General features: G+C 44.5%; 1 protein-coding gene across 2 annotated transcripts in view; it reads right to left on the bottom strand.

The window, feature by feature from the left end:
* The window catches only part of Arid1a (AT-rich interaction domain 1A), a 108,956-nt gene that overhangs the window by 11,021 nt on the left and 79,231 nt on the right, over positions 1-18,704 (bottom strand). For both annotated transcript variants that reach the window (XM_042688420.1, XM_042688421.1), the window contains exons 5-12: positions 13,885-14,125; positions 13,595-13,684; positions 12,385-12,552; positions 10,068-10,380; positions 8,196-8,341; positions 7,993-8,102; positions 4,812-5,021; positions 1,376-1,583 (exon numbers count right to left, since the gene is read on the bottom strand). In XM_042688420.1, coding sequence (XP_042544354.1) covers positions 1,376-1,583; positions 4,812-5,021; positions 7,993-8,102; positions 8,196-8,341; positions 10,068-10,380; positions 12,385-12,552; positions 13,595-13,684; positions 13,885-14,125 — 1,486 coding nt within the window. The remainder of the gene's footprint in view (positions 1-1,375; positions 1,584-4,811; positions 5,022-7,992; positions 8,103-8,195; positions 8,342-10,067; positions 10,381-12,384; positions 12,553-13,594; positions 13,685-13,884; positions 14,126-18,704) is intronic.

Below are 18,704 nucleotides of genomic sequence, written 5' to 3'. Positions count from 1 at the left end.
TCATCCTCTCATGTTCCAGTGTCCCGAGTGCTGAGATGACAGGCTATGCTGTCATCCCTTTGTAAACTATCTTCCTAAGGCCCTTAAGGCACAGAGTACCCTTCTTAAATGAGGTGACCTGGCTAGGCGCCAGTGGCTCACGCCTGTCACCCTCACTACTCAGGAGGTTGAGATCTGAGGATTGCAGTTCAAAGCCTGCCCAGGCAGTAAAGTCCTTAAGACTCTCATCTCCAATTAACCACCAGAAAACTGGAAGTGGCACTGTGACTCAAGAGGTAGAGCACTTGCTTTGAGGTGAAGAGCTGAGGGACAGTGCCCAGGCCCAGAGTTCGAGCCCCAAGGCCACCCCCCTCCTAAAAAAAGAGGTGACCTGCAAGGCCAAATTATGAAAAAGGGAATGGATTTTGACCCTCCTTGCTTTGAACATTTAGAGTGACGTGACCATGAAATCACCATAACTATGCCACTCATTTCTTGATGCATTGCCAGCTTTCCTGGCACCCCTCTCTTTAATTTTCCAAGGATTTGTCTAACCTATTAAGGTACTGTATTAAAGATAATGCTCCTAGTCAGAGCCTCCAAAAGCCAGGGTGGAGAGGGTCTACCTGGTCCCTGACCTGTTGTGCAGGTTAGGAGCCTATCTATGGTGGTTCAGTTCGCAAGAACCCAGCACAACATCATCTTTAGGTTTGAATGGTCCTCTAAGCTGATGAGCACAACTCCTAGTAATTAACGTTTCTATTATTTACCCTTCCCAGCAGAAGATATCCCACTGCTGAGTCCTCCCCAGTTGATGAGTCATTTCAGGCACTTATTACACTCTCAGAGGTTAACATCAAGGCACATACATATGTTTATACCTACCTTCTAGGGCCCTGGCCTTTTCCCCTCTACACGTCAGCCTAAGCCCTAGCCTCCTTTCCAGAAAGGAAGATGGGCAGAAACAGTCCCATAAGAAAGTTCCATTCATGGCCCCTCCTTCCCATTCATTACCATCTCAACTCCCTGGGGGAACTTAGGGCTCTAGTCTGAGCTACATTCTAAGGCACTGACATCAGCCTGCTGAAGTTCCCAGATGGCCCTGGCCTTATTGCTATTTGTCAGGCTTCCCTCACTCTATTGTTCTTTCCACTCACTAGTTTACAAACATTTGGCAAGATGCCAGGTGTACAATGAAAATTAAAACTTAAGAGCTGTTCTACTATAGTATCTCCCCTAAGAGAGCTGGCACTAGTTGCTGTTTTGTCTGCAAACCTGCTAAGCCTTAGAGTAGGTAGGTAGGAACCAAGTTCCTAGCATCTGCTCTGTTCTCTGGAGGTAGGCCCAACTGAATGAGCCAGGCCCTTAGCCTTGGAGTTGTTAACCACATCCTTACCAGGAGAGGGAGGCTGGATCTTGGGCTGGGACTTCTTGGAATCAGCAGCTGCAAAGATGTCCGGGGGAGGGTCTTCTCCCCGTTCAATCTTGCACTCAAAGGCATAGAGACATTGGATATACTGCTTTTTTAAGGAGCTGGCAGCACTGCTTGATGTGCCCACATTGAGGTTGGTCGCAAGTTCCCGCCATTTTTTGTTCTTATTGACCTATAGAACCCACAAGAAAAGTTAGAATACGTTTTCTACCTGAACTTCCTTCCTATGAGCACCAAGTTGCAAGCTGCAAGATATTTTGATCTCTTAGGGAATCACAGTCCTAGGTAACTGCAAAAATGTAACACCTTGGTGGAGAGTCCATGAAAATGTTCAGTCTGTGTCTGGCTTCACCAGGTTCCACTGACATGTTCTGCTTACTCGAAACAGGACAAATTTCCAACTATTAGAAATAGTTGTATGTATAAATGTATGTATAAATCTTGTCTGGGTTATTCTGCTTTACAGCTTATGCTTTACCACTTGAGCCATACCTCCACTTTAACATTTGGCTGTTTAACTGGAGATAAAGAGTCTTGAGGATTTTTCTGTCTAGGCTGGCTTCAAATCTCAATCCTCAGATCTCATTCTTCTTACAGGCATAAACCACCAGCACGTGGCTGATCTTTGTTTCATGTATATGTACTGTCTGAAAAATGGTGTGCAAATCACCTGATCCAAACCTATTTTAAATGCATAAGAATGCTTATAAAATGGAGATTTGTTGTGGTAGTATCAACAATAACCCTCATTGGCTTACTTTGTCAAATTAGAGATTTTCACATCTGATCTGTTTGTCCTCAGTGTAAAAGCTACTGCAAATTTAAGTCTTAGGTTGTTCTTATATTGTAGTTATATAACTTCAGGCCCCTTTCCTGTCCTGATTGATAAGTCTACATGTTTAGAGCTTTGTGACCTTTTTTTTTTCTTTTTGCTTATGTGGTGCTGAGGAATCGAACCCAGGGCCTCAGGCATGCAAGGCAAGCGCTCTACCACTGAGCCACCTTCCCAGCCCGTTTGTGACTTTTTTATCTTCCTACTTCTACTTCAGGGCATCTCCCAAATGTTCCACATAGTCTTCTGTGCTAGCTGGGCAGGCCACTTTATCAAGTATTCCATATATATGGTACACTTGTCCCTTAAGTGTTAGGAAAACTAGCTTTCTAGTACTGACTCACAAGAGTCAAATACCTTTGATTAGGTATCTGTGATAATCTCTCTTTTCCTTTCTTCTTTAGCTGCCATCACTGGGTCTTGAACTCAGAGCCTCTAGCTCTTGCTTGGCTTTTTCACTCATTTGGTGTTCTTCTACTTGAGTCACATCTTTATTTCCAGATTTTTGCTGGTTAATTGTAAATAACAATCTCCATACAAGATGGAGATTGTTATCCTCTTATCTCAGATCTCAGCCTCCTGAATTGTTAGGATAACACGCCTGAGACACTGTGATACCAGAATTTTTGTGTCAGACATGGTGCTTGAACTCTGGGCCTGGGTGTTGTCCCTGAGCTTTTCAGCTCAAGGTGAGCACTCTACCACTTGAGCCACAGCACCACTTTTGGTTTTCTGGTGGTTACTGAAGATAAGGAGTCTTACAAACTTTCTTGCCTGGGCTGGCTTTGAACCCTGATCCTTAGACCTCAGCCTCCTGAGTAGTTAGGATTACAGGTGTAAGCCACTGGCACATGAGCTGAGTTATTTTTTTTTTGGTTGGTCGTGGGGTTTGAAAACAAGGCCTAAGCCTTGTCCCTAAGCTTTTGCGCTAAAGGCTAGTGCTCTACCACTTTGAGCCACAGCACCACTTCTGGTTTTCTTATACCAGAGTTTTTTTTAAGGATGAAAATACAGCAATGGATATTTCCCATGGAGGTGGAAATAATACACTTGTTTATAAAGTGGTGATAGCCTATGGGTATTATTCCCCACTTGTTTCCATCCCTGTGTCATACAGCTCCTTCCTCCATTTCCATATGAATTCTATTAATCCTTTAGACTCACCATTTGCCTTTTTGTAGCCAGGACTGGGAATGTGCCCTAGAGGTAGAGTGTTTGCCTAGCACACATGAAGCCCTGGGTTTGCAGTCCTTGGAATCATATTAACAGAAAAAGCCAGAAATGGTGCTGTGGCTCAAGTGGAAGAGTGCTAGCCTTGAGCAAAAATAGCCCAGGGACAGTGTTCAGGCCCTGAGTTCAAGCCCCAAGACTGGCAAAACATAAAAAACAAAAATCAAACAATCCAGGTATTGGTGGCTCACGCCTGTAATCCTAGCTACTCAGGAGGCTGAGATCTGAGATTCACGGTTCGAAGCAATCCTGGGCAGAAAGTGTGAGACTCTTATCTCCAATTAGCCACTCAAAAACCAGAAGTGGAGCTGTGTCTCAAAGTGGTAGACTGACAGCAAGCCTTGAGCAAAAGAGCTCAGGGACAGTGCCCAAGCCCTGAGTTGAAGCTCCACGACTGACCAAACACTCCCCGTCCCCCCTCCCCCCCCCCAAAAAACCCAAACTAATACATCAATTATATCACAGCATCTCAATGGTTTGCAAACTGGAGGACAGGCCTAAGCTTGGGATTCCTTCTATACCCTACTACTCTATGTTCAATGACTCTAAAAGTCCATTCAACTTACTAACCCAATGGCCTCTCCCTACAGGCAGGACATAAGGACTCAAAAGGGGGGATAAAAAAAAGCAAGAATACACCCAGCGTAACCTTAGACATCTCTGACTTTGTTTCCCACACCAATTATATGGCAGTGTACATGTACTTCATTTGGTTTTATTTTCCTTTGTGGGGGAGGGGTCTAAAGTCTGATGGAAGAAGAAATTTATAGCCAACTGTTGGTTGGCTTTGTTCCAACTACTTCCCTTTCTGCTGGTGACAGCTGTTTTCCTCTTCTGATTTAGAAAGTTTGAAGTAATTCTCTCCTTGCTGCCTCTTCTCCAACTCCAGCCACAAAGTAATCCAGGAGTGATCTGGATACTCCAGAACACACACAGGAGCAAAGTCCACAAGACAGATGGCTGTCAGAGTGACCTCATCTGTTTGTCTCCTAAGCTGAGTCTAAAATAAAACTGCATGGTACCAGGTAGACAAGGTTTGGTTCTGAGATGCTTTTCTTTTTTTAATTTTAAGGAAGGATTAATTCGCTTCCTTCTTTCCTTCCATATAGAGGAATCAGATGTAGCTCTCCAAACTCTATACTTGCTACTTTGACAAACTACTCCAGGGAATCAGAAAGAAAATAAAGTATATAGTCATTATATTTGCACTGCAGTAGTTTAATTCTAGTAACTTACGCTATAAAGGAAGTCTTAGCTTCTTGTCAATAGTATGTGATCCAAGAGCTGAGAATGTTGTCCCTGTGTGATGCATGATACCACAGAAAGTCAGGCACTCACCTGAGTCAATCCACCAATTTCTTTTACTGACACATAGAGGCGGTAAAGGTCCAGAGGTTTTCTACCCACAGCAGGCAGATTTGTCATGCCCATTGCCTTTTCCTCCGTGAAGGCCAGATAACGGTCCACCCACATCTTCCTCTCAGGTTCACCACCTAGCTCATATAACTTGGTGATCTTCTCATTGGTGGTAGTAGAAGAACTGGATTTCTGAAAGGGGCAGGTGATAATGCACAGAATGCATCAAATTCAAAGTCTATGCTGCTAAGAGTCTCATTAACCCTTGATAAAGGAAGCGGTAAAGCTTCTTGCTTGAGGGGAGCTCCACAAACTGAAGGACCAAAAGGCAGGTAGGCCTTCTTACAGTAAAGGAAGGAAGTTACTATTGACAATACGTTGTGAACTAGGTGTTGGGCTACGTGTCTTTACATATCTAGTATTAGTTTGCCCTTAGGTGTTTTTTGTTTTTGTTTTTATTATTGTTGGTTTTGGGGCCTGAACTCTGGGCCTGGGTGCTGTCCCTCAGCTCTTCAGCTCAAGGCTAGCTTATCACTTGAGCCACAGCACCACTTCTAGCTTTTTCTGCTATGTGATGCTGAGGAATTGAACCCAGGGCCTCATGCATGCAAGGCAAGCACTCTACCACTGAGCCACCTTCCCAGCCCCTACCCTTAGTTTTTTTGTTTTTGTTTTTTTTTTGGGTCCAGTTGTGGGGTCTGAACTCTGGGCCTGGGCGCTGTCCCTTAGCTCTTCAGCTCAAGGCTAGCACTCTACCACTTGAGCCCACAGTGCCACTTCTGGCTTTTTTCTTTTTGCTTATTTGGTGCTAAGGAATCAAACTCAGGGCCTCGTGCATGCAAGGCAAGCACTCTACCACTGAGCCACCTTCCCAGCCCCCCCACCCTTAGTTTTAAACATAAGAAACCAGCCTCGAAGCTGGGTGTAGGTTGCTCATGCCTGTAATCCTAACTACTCGGGAAACTGAGATCTGAGAGTTCAAAGCCAGTTCAAGAAGAAAAGCCTATTTTTATCCCCAATTAGTTAGCAAAATGCTGGAACTGGAGGCATGACTCAAGCGGTATAGCACCAGTCAAGTGGAAAAAAACCAAGCAAGGATGCAAGGTTCTAAGTTGACGCTCTGTGTGCACTCACACATGCACATGCCCTCTCTCTCTCTCTCTCTCTCACACACACACACACATACATGCTCTCTCTCTCACAAACATATACACACGTGCGCACTCACACACAACAACAACTCTTTCTTGTCTTAAGAAAGGATGGGCCAAGCATCGGTGAATCATGCCTATAATTCTACTTACTCCAGAAGCTGAGATCTGAGGATCTTGGTTTGAAGCCAGCCCAGGCAGGAAAGTCCATGAGACTTTTATCTCCAATAAACTATTCAGAAAAAGCTGGAAGCAGCACACTGGCTCAAGTGGTAAAGTGCTATCCTTGAGCACAAAGAAACTCAGGGACAGTGTCTAGGCCCCAAGTTCAAGCCCCAGGACTGGGGGGGGGGGGGGGGGGGGGCGGGTAGAAGGAGGGGAGAGGATGCGTCTCCCACTTGGTAGAAATGTTTTGGAAATTAGCTTATACAAGACAGAAGACTTAAAAAGAAACTACAGGTCAAGGGTTGGGAAGGTGGCTCAGTGGTAGAGCGCTTGCCTTGCATGCCTGAGGCCCTGGGTTCAATTCCTCAGCACCACATAAAGCAAAAAGCAAAAAGCCGGAAGTGGCACTGTGGCTCAAGTGGTAGAGTGCTGGCCTTGAGCTGAAGAGCTGAGGGACAGTGCCCAGGCCCAGAGTTCAGGCCCCACGACTGGACCGTCCTCTCCCCCCCCCAAAAAAAGAAAGAAACTATAGGTCAAAGTTGCAGTAGGAGACTACGTAGAAAAGTGAGGTACTGTCTAGAACAGAAATGTTTTTTGTTTTTTTTTTCTTGGTGAGCATTTTGTATGTGGGTGTGCACTGGACCCAGGGCCTGGGCACGGTTCCTTGGCTGGCGCTCTACCATTTGAGATACAGCTTCATGTCCTGCCTTGAGTGCTTAGTGGGAGATGAGAGTCTCCTGGACTTTCTAGCTCTGGCTGGCTTCTAACCATGGTCCTCAAATCTGACTCTTCCTGTGTTAGTTAGAATTACCAGTGTAAGCTTCTGGTGCCCGCTTTGGAGAGCAATTTTACGATTTTCTGGTAAAGTGGCAGGATCTGACCTAGTCTGCAGCAATAGAAATCTTTCTTGTTCTTTTTGTAACTTGAGGAAAACTGATGTACCCTGTAGTAGATAACTCATAAAATCAGGTGAATCAATTCTATTCTCTATCAGTAAGGTCTTGGTTACTAGTGGAACTTAGCTAAAGATACTAGGGCTAGATGTTGACTTAAAAAAAAAAAAAAAGCTTGTAAGAGTAGAACAGAAATGTTTAAAATGACTCAAATGCTGCCACACAGCCTAACAGAGAACACACTGAAGTCCAAATTACACTGAAGTCAAGGATCCAATCCCAAAGTGCTCTCTGTTCCTGTTTACAGAATACCTGGTACCAATCATTCTTGTTATGAGTAAGGAAGAAAAGTGCAACTAGTTTCTTAAAACACAGTATATGAGTACAATTCACTATCACAGAAGCATCAAACAGCACAGAGAATACTTTTTGGGGGGCAGTAATAGGCTTGAATTCAAAGAGTTTTTGTGTTTAAGCAGGTGCTTTACTGATGAGCCATGCCTCTAGCCCAGGCATGCCTATTTTTGGCTTCCAGTTGTGGCTGGGATGAAGGCGCATGCCACTGATCCCAGCTTTGGGTGAGAAGGAGTCTCATGAACATTTCTGCCTACTCTGATCTAAAACTGGGAAACTCCCACTGTTAATCTCTCAAGTAGCTAAGATTATAGGCATGAGCCACCAGTGATAGACAGTACAAAGAATTCTAAGCTGTAGGGTCTGTTTTCTCCATAACATGCAGCTGTAAGAATGTTATTTACATCAAGATCCATTATGTTAATTCAAGTCTAATTCTATGAGCTATTCTTTGCCCATTCACTGTAAGAGAAGGCAATGCAGGCTTTTTCAGAGATTAGTGTCATAAAAACCTAAAATGTTGTCATGTTTTCTTTTCTCATCCTATCATTGAAGGGGGACAGGATACAAAGTTGAAAGGAATCAAGTCAAGATCATTACTTTGGATTTAGATTCTGTCTTGGGTGTCCCATCTGCCTTGTTGTTCATTTTGGTAGCTGGAGTTAACTTGACATCCCCAAGGCCCATCATCTCTGGGCTGGCTGCCATCCCTATCAAAGAGAAAAAAATAATCAAAATCCAAGATGCAACTTTAAAGACCACTCCTGAAAAACTCCCTGAGGTAAGCAGTGACTTGAATTCACCTGCTGAATTGTTGGCCATGGTTCCACCCATGGGATACGGGGGTCCCTGTGGGTTGATCATGCCAGCCATGCTATTGATCCCTTGTCCATAGGGAGGTCCAGTTCCCATCATGCTCCCTTGATTCATATTGGGATAGCCTGGTGGCCTGGGGAAGAAGATGGAAATTAAGAAAAGGGTTAGAGAAACAGCTTTCTTTCAGATTTGAATATGAGCTAAAAATAATGTTATACGACCACTTTAGTTAGGTTTAAAGAGAAAATGTTTATGGGTCTTTCAAATTAAAAGTGAGCAGCACCTAGATAATCTTACGTTCTTCCACTTTCACAATACATTCTATGAGGATCTGAACTCTTTTTTTTTTGTCGGTCGTGGGGCCTAAACTCAGGGCCTGGGTGCTCTTGAGCTCAAGGCTAGCGCTCTACCACTTGAGCCACAGCACCACTTCTGGCTTTTTCTGCTTATGTGGTACTTAGGAATCGAACCGAGGGTTTCATGCATGTAAGGCAAGCACTCTATCACTGAGTCACCTTTCCAGCCCCAAGATCTGAACTCTTTATAGCAAACATTAGTCAATTTTGAGGGGCACAGTCCTTAAAGAAAAGAGACCTACTGTGTCTTTCTTAAGGACCATCTTCCTCCAAAGTTAAATTATATTTACATTTAAAAGCCCAATCTAGCCGGGCGCTGGTGGCTCACGCCTGTAATCCTAGCTACTCAGGAGGCTGAGATCTGAGGATCGCAGTTCAAAGCCAGCCCGGGCAGGAGAGACCGTGAGACTCCTATCTCCAATAAACCACCAGAAAACCGGAAGTGGCGCTGTAGCTCAAGTGGTAGAGCCCTCGCCTTGAGCTGAAGAGCTGAGGGACAGCGCCCAGGCCCAGAGTTCAAGCCCCACAACCGACAAAAAAAATAAAATAAAATAAAAGCCCAATCTAGATAAAACACTCAATTGTATCATTTATGTCATGGTAAACACAAACCAAACTGTACTTAGGACAGAGCTGTGCCTTCTCTTATTTTCTTCCTCCCACTCCTCTTTAATACAGGTTCTTGCTGTAAAGTTGGCTTTGAACCATGAATCTTCAGATCTCAGCCTTTTAAGTATCTAAAATCACAGGCATGAGCTACTGATGCCCAGCTATGAAGGTCTTTAGTAAGATACTTGGCCTGTGAAACACTACTCTGTTGAAGAATCAACACTTACTGTGTTTCTTCTTCTTCTTCTTCTTTTTTTGTCAGTTATAGGGCCTGAACTCTGGGCTTGAGCGCTGTCCCTCAGTTCTTCAGTCAAGGCGAGCGCTCTACCGCTTGAGCCACAGCGCCACTTCTAGTTTCCTAGTGGTTTACTGGAGATAAGAGTCTCATGGACTTTCCGGCCTGGGCTGGCTTTGAACCGAGACCTTCAGATCTCAGTCTCCTGAGTAGCTAGGATTACAGGTGTGAGCCACCGGCTCCCGGCTCTTATTTTTTATACTCTAAGAAAATACAGTTTTCTGGGCTGGGAAGGTGGCTCAGTGGTAGAGCACTTGCCTTGCATGCATGAGGCCCTGGGTTCGATTCCTCAGAACCACATAAGCAAAAAGAAAAAAGCTGGAAGTGGTGCTCTGGCTCAAGTGGTAGAGCGCTAGCCTTGAGCTGAAGAGTTGAGGGACAGTGCCCAGGTCCAGAGTTCAGGCTCCACGACCGGACCCACAAAAAAAAAAAAAAAAAAAAAGAAATACAGCTTTCTAAAGAACTCTCAATAAAATGACACCTACTAGTTGCACATATATACCTACAAGACTGGTTTAGGCCCAGAAGCATCACAACAACTTTAACATTTAATATAACATTTCATTTCCTGGACATTCTCTTCATGTCCCAGGCCTTACCTGTTTTGTATAGAATTGGCAGCAACATGCATGGCGACAGCAGATTCTTGAGTTTTCCGGTTCATGCCCCCTGGAGGGGGACACATCCCAGACCCAACCTGAGGTGGCATATTGGCCATATTAGGACCATAAGGCCTGTTACCCATTGAGGCATGACTCATTCTCCCTGGAGGGAGAGTGCCATAAGGTGGGATACCAGGCTGCCCATGCATTTGACCTCCAGCACTCATGGGATTCATGCTTCCAGCCATGCCTGCATTGGGGTAGTTGGCATTGGGCAAGGCATTATAGTTTGGCTGCCTGGGGTAACCTCCTGGAAAGAGAGGGAGAGAGGATATAAGACTTGGTTAGTGACTCACTACCAATTAACTAATACCTCTCAACTCTAAAACTTCAAATAACAAGAACCAGTCAATATTTTTGCCAGGAAAGAGAACCATTTTTTGAGTGAATGGGAGGCTAGAGGCATGTCAAATCAGGCCTGTTAGTTCTTCATCCACTTTATTTTTTTGTGGTATTGGGAGAATACGTCCAGGACCTTGTGCTAGGCAAATGCTGTACGTAACTCTGAGACACTGTTTCTACCCTTCTTATCTTAAAGAAATCACCACATAACAACTCTCATAGCCAATTATCAGTGTAATTATTTCCTCATCACATCTCAGCCTCCTGAGGAGCTAGGATTACAGGTGTGAGCCACTGGCTCCTGACTTCTATCCTATGTTCTATGCAAGGTATTCTACTTCAGATCTACTATGGCTGGTTTTTAAGAAAAACAATATTTATTCACACACACACACACACACACACACACACACACACACACACACACACACACACACACACACACACGACTAGGAAGTTGGCTTAGTGGTAAAGTGCTGGCCTAGCATGTATAAAGCCCTGGGTTTGATTCCTCAGTACCACATAAACAGAAAAAGCCAAAGGTAGCACTGTGGCTCAAGTGGTAGAGAGCTAGTCTTGAGCACACAGAGGCTCAGGGACAGAGCCTAGGCCCTGAGTTCAAGCCCCTTCTCTTGAGAGCAGAAGAGCTGAGGAATAGTGCCCAGGCCCAGAGTTCAAGCCTCATGACCGACCAAAAAAAGTCAAAATGGTGAATTTTATGTTATTTGTATTTTAACACACACACACACACATTTATGAGACAGTAACAGAGGCAGAGTGTGTGTATACGTGGTCTGTTGGGAGCTAGTGGCTCATGTCTATAATCCTAGCTACACAGGAGGCTGAGATCTAAGGATTGAAGGTGAGAACCAACTAGGGAGACAGATTCTAGACTTGATCTTCAATTAACCAGTTTTAAAAAAAATAGCTACAAGGGCTGGGAAGGTGGCTCAGTGGTAGAATGCTTGCCTTGCATGCATGAGGCCCTGGGTTCAATTCCTCAGCACCACATAAAGAAAAAAGAAAAAAGCTGGAAGTGGCGCTGTGGCTCAAGTGGTAGAGCGCCAGCCTTGAGCTGAAGAGCTGAGGGACAGCACCCAGGCCCAGAGTTCAGGCCCCACGATCGGACCAAAAAACAAAACAAAAATTAGAAGTAGAGGAATGGCTCAAGTAGTAGAGTGCCAACCTACTGGCTAAAAAAAAGCTAAAGGACAGCATGTAGGCTCTGAGCTCAAACCTCAGTACCAGCACCAAGAAAAAGTAATGATCAATATCTACTCTACCATCTATTAGGCATCTGTGCTCAGTTATGAGGTAAAAACCTTAGTTCTACTTTACAAATGAAACAGGGGCTCATCATTGGAATTCAAAGACATTCCCATTGTGACAAAAATAAGTGAAGAAAGATAGAACTCCAACCCGTCCTACTTTAGGGTATAGACTGAGGAGATTTTAAGGTAAAGGACAGTCTTTTTTTTTTTTCTTCCTTTTTTTGCTGGTCCTAGGACTTGAACTCAGGGCTTGGGTGCTGTCCTTGATGCTTCACCATTTGAACCACAGCTCCACTTCCGCTGTGTGTGTATGCGTTTAATGGGAGATAAAGAGTCCTGCCAATTTTCCTGCCTAGGGTGGCTTCAAATCACAATTCTCAGGTATCAGCCTCCTGAGTAGCTGGGATTACAGGTATACACTACTAACATGACTTAGTCCTACGTTTATTTTATTTTATTTTTTTTAAACCAGGGCTGAGAACCGAACCCACGGCCTTGCATGCGCCAGGCGGGTGCCCTTCCGCTGGGCTAAACCCCCAGCCCCTAGTCCTACATTTATAACTTAGGTGTTAGCATATCAAACAGGAACTGTTTTGACTTTCTTATTTCTATCTTTGACTCCTAGTTCGGTACATACTCACCTTGTGGGCCATACTGACCCCCTTGGGGACCGTAGCTCCCCATGGAGTTCTGCTGGTAGGAGCCCATGCCTGTGTGCATCTGTCCTCCAGAAGGCTGACGTGGAGATAAGGCCGAGCCGGGCTGGGGGGAACTGTATTGGGGCATCTGAGGGTTCCTCTGCATATAACCTATTTGAGAGTAATATCCATATAGTTATTTGCTCAGTACAATGGGAACAAAGGATCTCCCATCTACACTGAGACCTCATTTTCTACATTTTCTTTAGTAGCTATTTGCATGGAGTCTCTACCTAGTTTGCTATATAGCTATCAACCCTTTTATTTTTTTATTTTTATTTTTTGTTTTTTTTTTTTGGGGGTCCAGTCGTGGGGCCTGAACTCTGGGCCTGGGCACTGTCCCTCAGCTCTTCAGCTCAAGGCTAGCGCTCTACCACTTGAGCCACAGCGTCACTTCCGGCTTTTTTCTTTTTGCTTATGTGGTGCTGAGGAATCGAACCCAGGGCCTTGAACATGCAAGGCAAGCACTCTACCACTGGGCCACCTTCCCAGCCCATAGCTATGAACCCTTTTAGACACCCCATAAATGATATACCACTAAGATAGGGCACATTGTCATACTAAATCAAGGTTTAAAAGGATAAAGAGCAATGACAAAAAATAAAATGACCAATGATTCAGTGAGTGACAAGTCAATGCTGAAGCCAGGCACTGGTGGTTCATGCATGTAATCCTAGCTACACAAAAGGCTGAGATCTTAGGATCACAGTTCAAAGACAGCACGGACAGGAAAGGCCCTGAGACTCTTATCTCCAATAAAACACTCAGAAAACCAGAAGTGGTATAGTGGCTCAAGTGGTAAAGCACCAGCCTTGAGCTAAAGAGCTGAGGGACAGTGCTCAGGCCAAGAGTTCAAGCTCCATGATTGACCCCCACCCCCACCCCCCAAAAAAAGTTAAGGCTGAATCTTCAGAAATTGCTGGCCAAATTAGGCATGTAGGAGAATCTATCTAATATAAATAAGCACTGAGAAAGAATGACTATTAGGGAGTGCAATTTAAAAGCCATCAAAATGGCCAAGTCCACTCTAGCTCCACAATTTGCTGCTGGGATCATCCTAATTTTACAGTCAGACAGTTCTCCAAGATGTCACACTGGGACTCAAGGATCTGCTTTAATCCTCTGCTCCAACCCCCAAAACCCAGGTTCTCACCTCGATCTTGGGCAATGCTTGATTGGTTCATGGAAGGATGCATGATGCTGTCTGACTGGCCACTGGGTGGCCGAGGTGGCATCTGGTTGCCTGTTCCAGAAAGAAAGTAAGCAAGCCATGGCTCCTTGGGAGGCCAGCCATCTCCTACATACAGTGAGATATCCAGCCAGGGGGTTTCCACCCTACTCCAAATGCTATGGGGAACCAATGCGAATACCAACTAGGGCTCACTGGTATCACTGGGACAAGTCAACTTTTCCCTTTTCCCAAAGACCAGCACTTGAAGGTACCTGGCACTGCAGCAGGCGAGAGTGGTCCTGAGCGAGACTGAGCAACACTGGCAGGAGAGCCAACAGGGGAAGGGGAGGGGCCTCGGATGCCAGGAAGGTGAGGGGAGGTATGAGGCGAGAAAGGAGACTGAGCTGGGTTGCTCTGCTCTCCTTGGCTGCTGGAAATCCCTGATGTGCTCACTCCAGGACTCAGAGCTCCTTCTGTCCCCATGGGGAGATCATCTATTGAACCAGATAGATCCTGAAACACATAAGAACACTGATTAATGAGGCAGATTCTTCAAAATACTACTATGTACTTAAAATTTCCCTTAAATAACCAAGAACACACAACAGAACTTTAGTCATAAAACTGTCAGGGACCAGAGAGAACTACAGACTTCGTGGAACATACAAGTCTTGTCAAAACTACTGAATTCTGCTGAGACTGAGGCAGAAGGAGCCTGAGTTTGAGGCCAATCTGGACTATGCAGCAAGCCCTTGCCTTAAAAAAACCAACTGCCGGGTGCTGGTGGCTCACGCCTGTAATCCTAGCTACTCAGGAGGCTAAGATCTGAGGATCATGGTTCAAAGCCAGACCAGGCAGGAAATGAGACTCTTATCTCTACTAAACCACCAGTGGCACTGTGGCTCAAATGGTAGAGTGCTTGTGTTGAGCTGAAGAGCTGACAGCACCCAGGCCCAGAGTTCAAGCCCCACCACTGACAAGAAAAACAAAACAAAACAAAAACTCAACTAACTAAAAAATCTAAAAAATCAACAAAAAAATCTACTTTTAGTGCTAAAGTAGCCACAAACTATGTTTTTTTCCTCTCAGTGTTGGGGTTTGAACTCAGGGCCTGGGCACTGTCCCTGAGCTTTTTTGTGCTCAAGGCTAATACTCTACCACTTGAGCCACAGTGCTATTTCTGGTTTTTGAGTGGCTAATTGGAGATAAGAATCTCACAAGGACTTTTCTGCCCGGGCTGGCTTCGAACCTCAATCCTCAGAAGTCATCTTTCTTTATTAAAATTTTCTTGTTTTTTAAAATTTTATATTGTGCAGAAGTCAGCTTTCTGAGTAGCTAGGTTATAGGAGTGAACCACCGGCGCCCAGTACCACAAACTATGTTAAAAGGAGTGTGGTTATGTCCAGTAACTTTGTAAAACCAGGTAGCTGACCCCATATGCCAGTAAGAACTGGTAAAGATATGGAACTTTCATCTTTCCTAGTCCTAACTTTAATCATAAAAAAGCAATTACTTCAGTGAAATTTTATTTTACTTTTTCCAAAGCAGGTAATACAAATATGCCCTAGGATGGTAACTAAAGCTTTAACAAAGTGTTAACAAGCTAGGCTAAACATTTGGAGATGCCCTCTACTTCATTACCTACCTCCATTTACCAAAGTATCTGCAATGTAAGAGGGAGGAGGCAAAGCCAGCTTGTGGTGGCTCATGCCTATAACCTTAGCTATTCAGGAAGCAGAGATCTAAGGACTGTGGTTCAAACCTACCATGGGTAGGAAAGTTCATTAGACTCTTAATCTCCAATTAACATCAAAAAGCCAGAATGGAAGCTGTGGGTCAAATGGCACAGGACGAGTCTTAAGTGAAAAAGCTAAGAGATAGGTCCAAGGCCCTTAGTTCAAGCCCCAGTGCTAGCACAAAAAAATGAGTTTTGTTTTTTTTTTTTTGGATATAAAAGGACAAAATTTCAATACAACAATTTCTTAACTTCCAAGAAGGTCTGGGACTATACTTCTATTTGAGGGGTTGTTTTATCTTGAATTAATCAGTAAAGATAGTTCCTGGTTAGTTAACCCCTGGATTAGCAGTAAGAATGAAAAATACTCAATATGAAAAGTATTCAAAGCCTGGTGCCAGTAGCTCAGGCCTATAATCCTAGCTACTCAGGAGGTTGAGATCTGAGAATCTTGTTTCAAAGCCAGTTGGGGAAGGAAAATCTGTGAGACTTTCCTGAGGCTTGAACTCAGGGCCTAGGGACTACCCTGAGCCTCTTTGTGATCAAGGCTAGCGCTCTACCACTTGAGCCACAGCACCACTTCCAGGTTTTTCTGAGTAGTTTATTAGAGATAAAAGGCTAATGGAAGCCGGGTGCCTCACAGTGGCTCACGCCTGTAATTCTAGCTACTTAGAAGGCTGAGATCTGAGGATTGCAGTTCAAAGCCAGCCTGGGCAGGAAAGTCGGTGAGACTTTTATCTTCAATTAACCACCAGAAAAACCGGAAGTAGCGCTATAGCTCAAGTGGCAGAGCACTCCCCATGGAGCTGAAGAGCTTAGGCACAGTGCCCAGGCCCAGAGTTCAAGTCCCATAACTGAAAAAAAAAAAGTCTCACAGACTTTCCTGACCTGATGCTTTAAACCTGCAATCCTCAGATCTCAGCTTCCTGAGTTGCTAGGATTATAGGCATTACCGCCCAGCTCCTTGAGATTTTTATCTTCAATTAGCCACATGAAAACCAGCTGTGGCTCCAAGTGGTATAGTGCTAGCTCTTGAACAAAAGAGCTCAGAGACAAGCCGAGTGCTGGTGGCTCATGCCTGTAAACCTAGCTACTCAGGAGGCTGAGATCTGAGGATCACAGTTCAAAGCCAGCCAGGGCAAGAAAGTCCGTGAAACTCTTATCTCCAATAAACAACCAGAAAACCGGAAGTGGCACTGTAGCTCAAGTGGTAGAGACTAGCCTTGAGCTGAAGAATTGAGGGACAGTGCTCAGGCTCAGAGTTCAAGCCCCATGACCGACATTAAAAAAAAAAAGCTCAGAGACAGCACCCAGGCCGAGTTCAAGTCCCATGTCCAAAAGAAAGTTTTCTTAAATTCTATTCCTACATACAAAATGAGCCTGTCTTGGAAAGATCAGTTCAAAATGAGCCTGACAATAATAGTACTAGAAGTTAAAGGACCCAATTTTAGGTACTTCATCATTTAGTTACTTACCTAGGCTGGAAGCATTCTGCTGAGTTCTATGACTTGCTCTAAAGGAAAGGTAGGTAGATAATATGTATGTGTTCTGGTACCCAGTTTTCAATGTTAAAAAAAAAAAAAATCAGACAATGCTAGCTTTCTTGCTGATAGAGCAGAGCTGGTATAACTAAAGTATATTTTAAAAATGCAACTAGAACACAGTGAGACCAAGGAGGACACTCTTAGGAGAGGAATAGAAAGGCACGATGTGTATGTCTATATGATCATGAAAATGAACTCCAGGAAATGACAAAAGATTTTTTCTTTTTTGCAGTTTTTGTTCTTTTTTTTCATTTATATGTCTTTGGGAGTGTAAGGAGAGGAACACAAAATGAAGGGACAAAGGGAACAAATGCAGCAATGGTACTCACTGAACACTACATTGAAAATGAACTATACAACTTGAGGGACAGGAGGGAAAATAAATGGGAGAGTGAGGAAAGGAGTTACATTGTACAAAAAGAAATGTACTCTTTTTTTTTTTTCTTTCTTGGTCAGTCACGGGGCTTGAACTCTGGGCCTGGTGCTATCTCTCAGCTCTTCAGCTCAAGGCAAGCATCTCTACCATTGAGCCACTGAAGACCATCAAGAAATGTACTCTTTATGTGACTTATGTAACTGTAACCCCACTGTACATCACTTTTGTTTTTTTTTTGTTGGTCGTGGGGCTTGAACTCTGGGCCTGGGTGCTGTCCCTGAACTCTTCAGCTCAAAGTGAGCGCTCTACCGCTTGAGTCACAGCGCCACTTCCGGTTTTCTAGTGGTTTATTGGAGATAAAGAGTCTCATGGATGTTCCTGCCCGGGCTGGCTTTGAACCATGATCCTCAGATCTCAGCCTCCTGAGTAGCTAGGATTACAGGCGTGAGCCACTGGGGCCTGGCTGTACATCACCTTTATAATAATAAAAACAATTTTAAGTCGGGCACCAGTGGCTCATAGCTATAATTCTAGGTAATCAGGAAGCTAAGATCTGAGGATCACAGTTCAAAGCCAATCTGGCCAGGAACTCCATGAGACTCTTATCTACAATAAACCACTCATTAGACTGGAAGTGGCACTGTGGCTCAAGTGGTAGAGTGCTTGCCTTGAGCTGAAGAGCTGAGGGATAGTGCCCAGGCCAAGAGTTCAAGACCCACAAGTGACCAAAAAAGCAGAAAAGGGAACCAAAGCCAACCACTATCAGATAATGCCAAAGGATGGAGTTCTTCCATGTTAAAAGAAAGCAGATTCAAAAGAGATAATATGATGATAAGAGGAACAAGCTACATAGGTCCCAAAAGGTCTCAAAGGTATTTGTTAAACCTTGGAGTCTGTAGTAGATAAAACCCAAGGCTCAATGCCTAGTCTTTTTTTTTTTTTTTGGTGTGGGGCCTGAGCTCTGGGCCTGGGTGCTGTCCCTCAGCTCTTTAGCTCAAGACTAGCACTCTACCACTTGAGCCACAGAACCACTTCTGGCTTTTTTTCTGCTGATGCGGTACTAAGGAATCGAACTCAGGGCCTCATGCATGCGAGGAAAGCACTCTACCACTGAGCCACCCTCCCAGCCAGCCCCTCAAAGCCTTGTCTTTGGCACCAGTAGGTTTCCCTTCATTCACTCCTTCCTAGTGTATCTGTTTCTTGTTAAATTATCAGCTTCTGGTAAAAAGAGCATGGTGTATTTTGAAGCAGAGTAGGAATCAAGAATTCATCCAGGGGGCTGGGAAGGTAGCTCAGGGGTATAGTGCATGCCTTGCATGCATGAGGCTCTGGGTTTGATTCCTCAGCACCACATAAGCAAAAAGAAAAAAGCCAGAAGTGGCGCTGTGGCTCCAGTGGTAGAGCGCTAGCCTTGAGCTGAAGAGCTGAGGGACAGCG

Source organism: Dipodomys spectabilis, unplaced genomic scaffold, assembly GCF_019054845.1.
Source record: "Dipodomys spectabilis isolate Male_0828 unplaced genomic scaffold, ASM1905484v1 ptg000118l, whole genome shotgun sequence".
NCBI classification, from domain to species: Eukaryota; Metazoa; Chordata; class Mammalia; order Rodentia; family Heteromyidae; genus Dipodomys; species Dipodomys spectabilis.
This window is presented reverse-complemented; position numbering and strand designations above follow the sequence as displayed.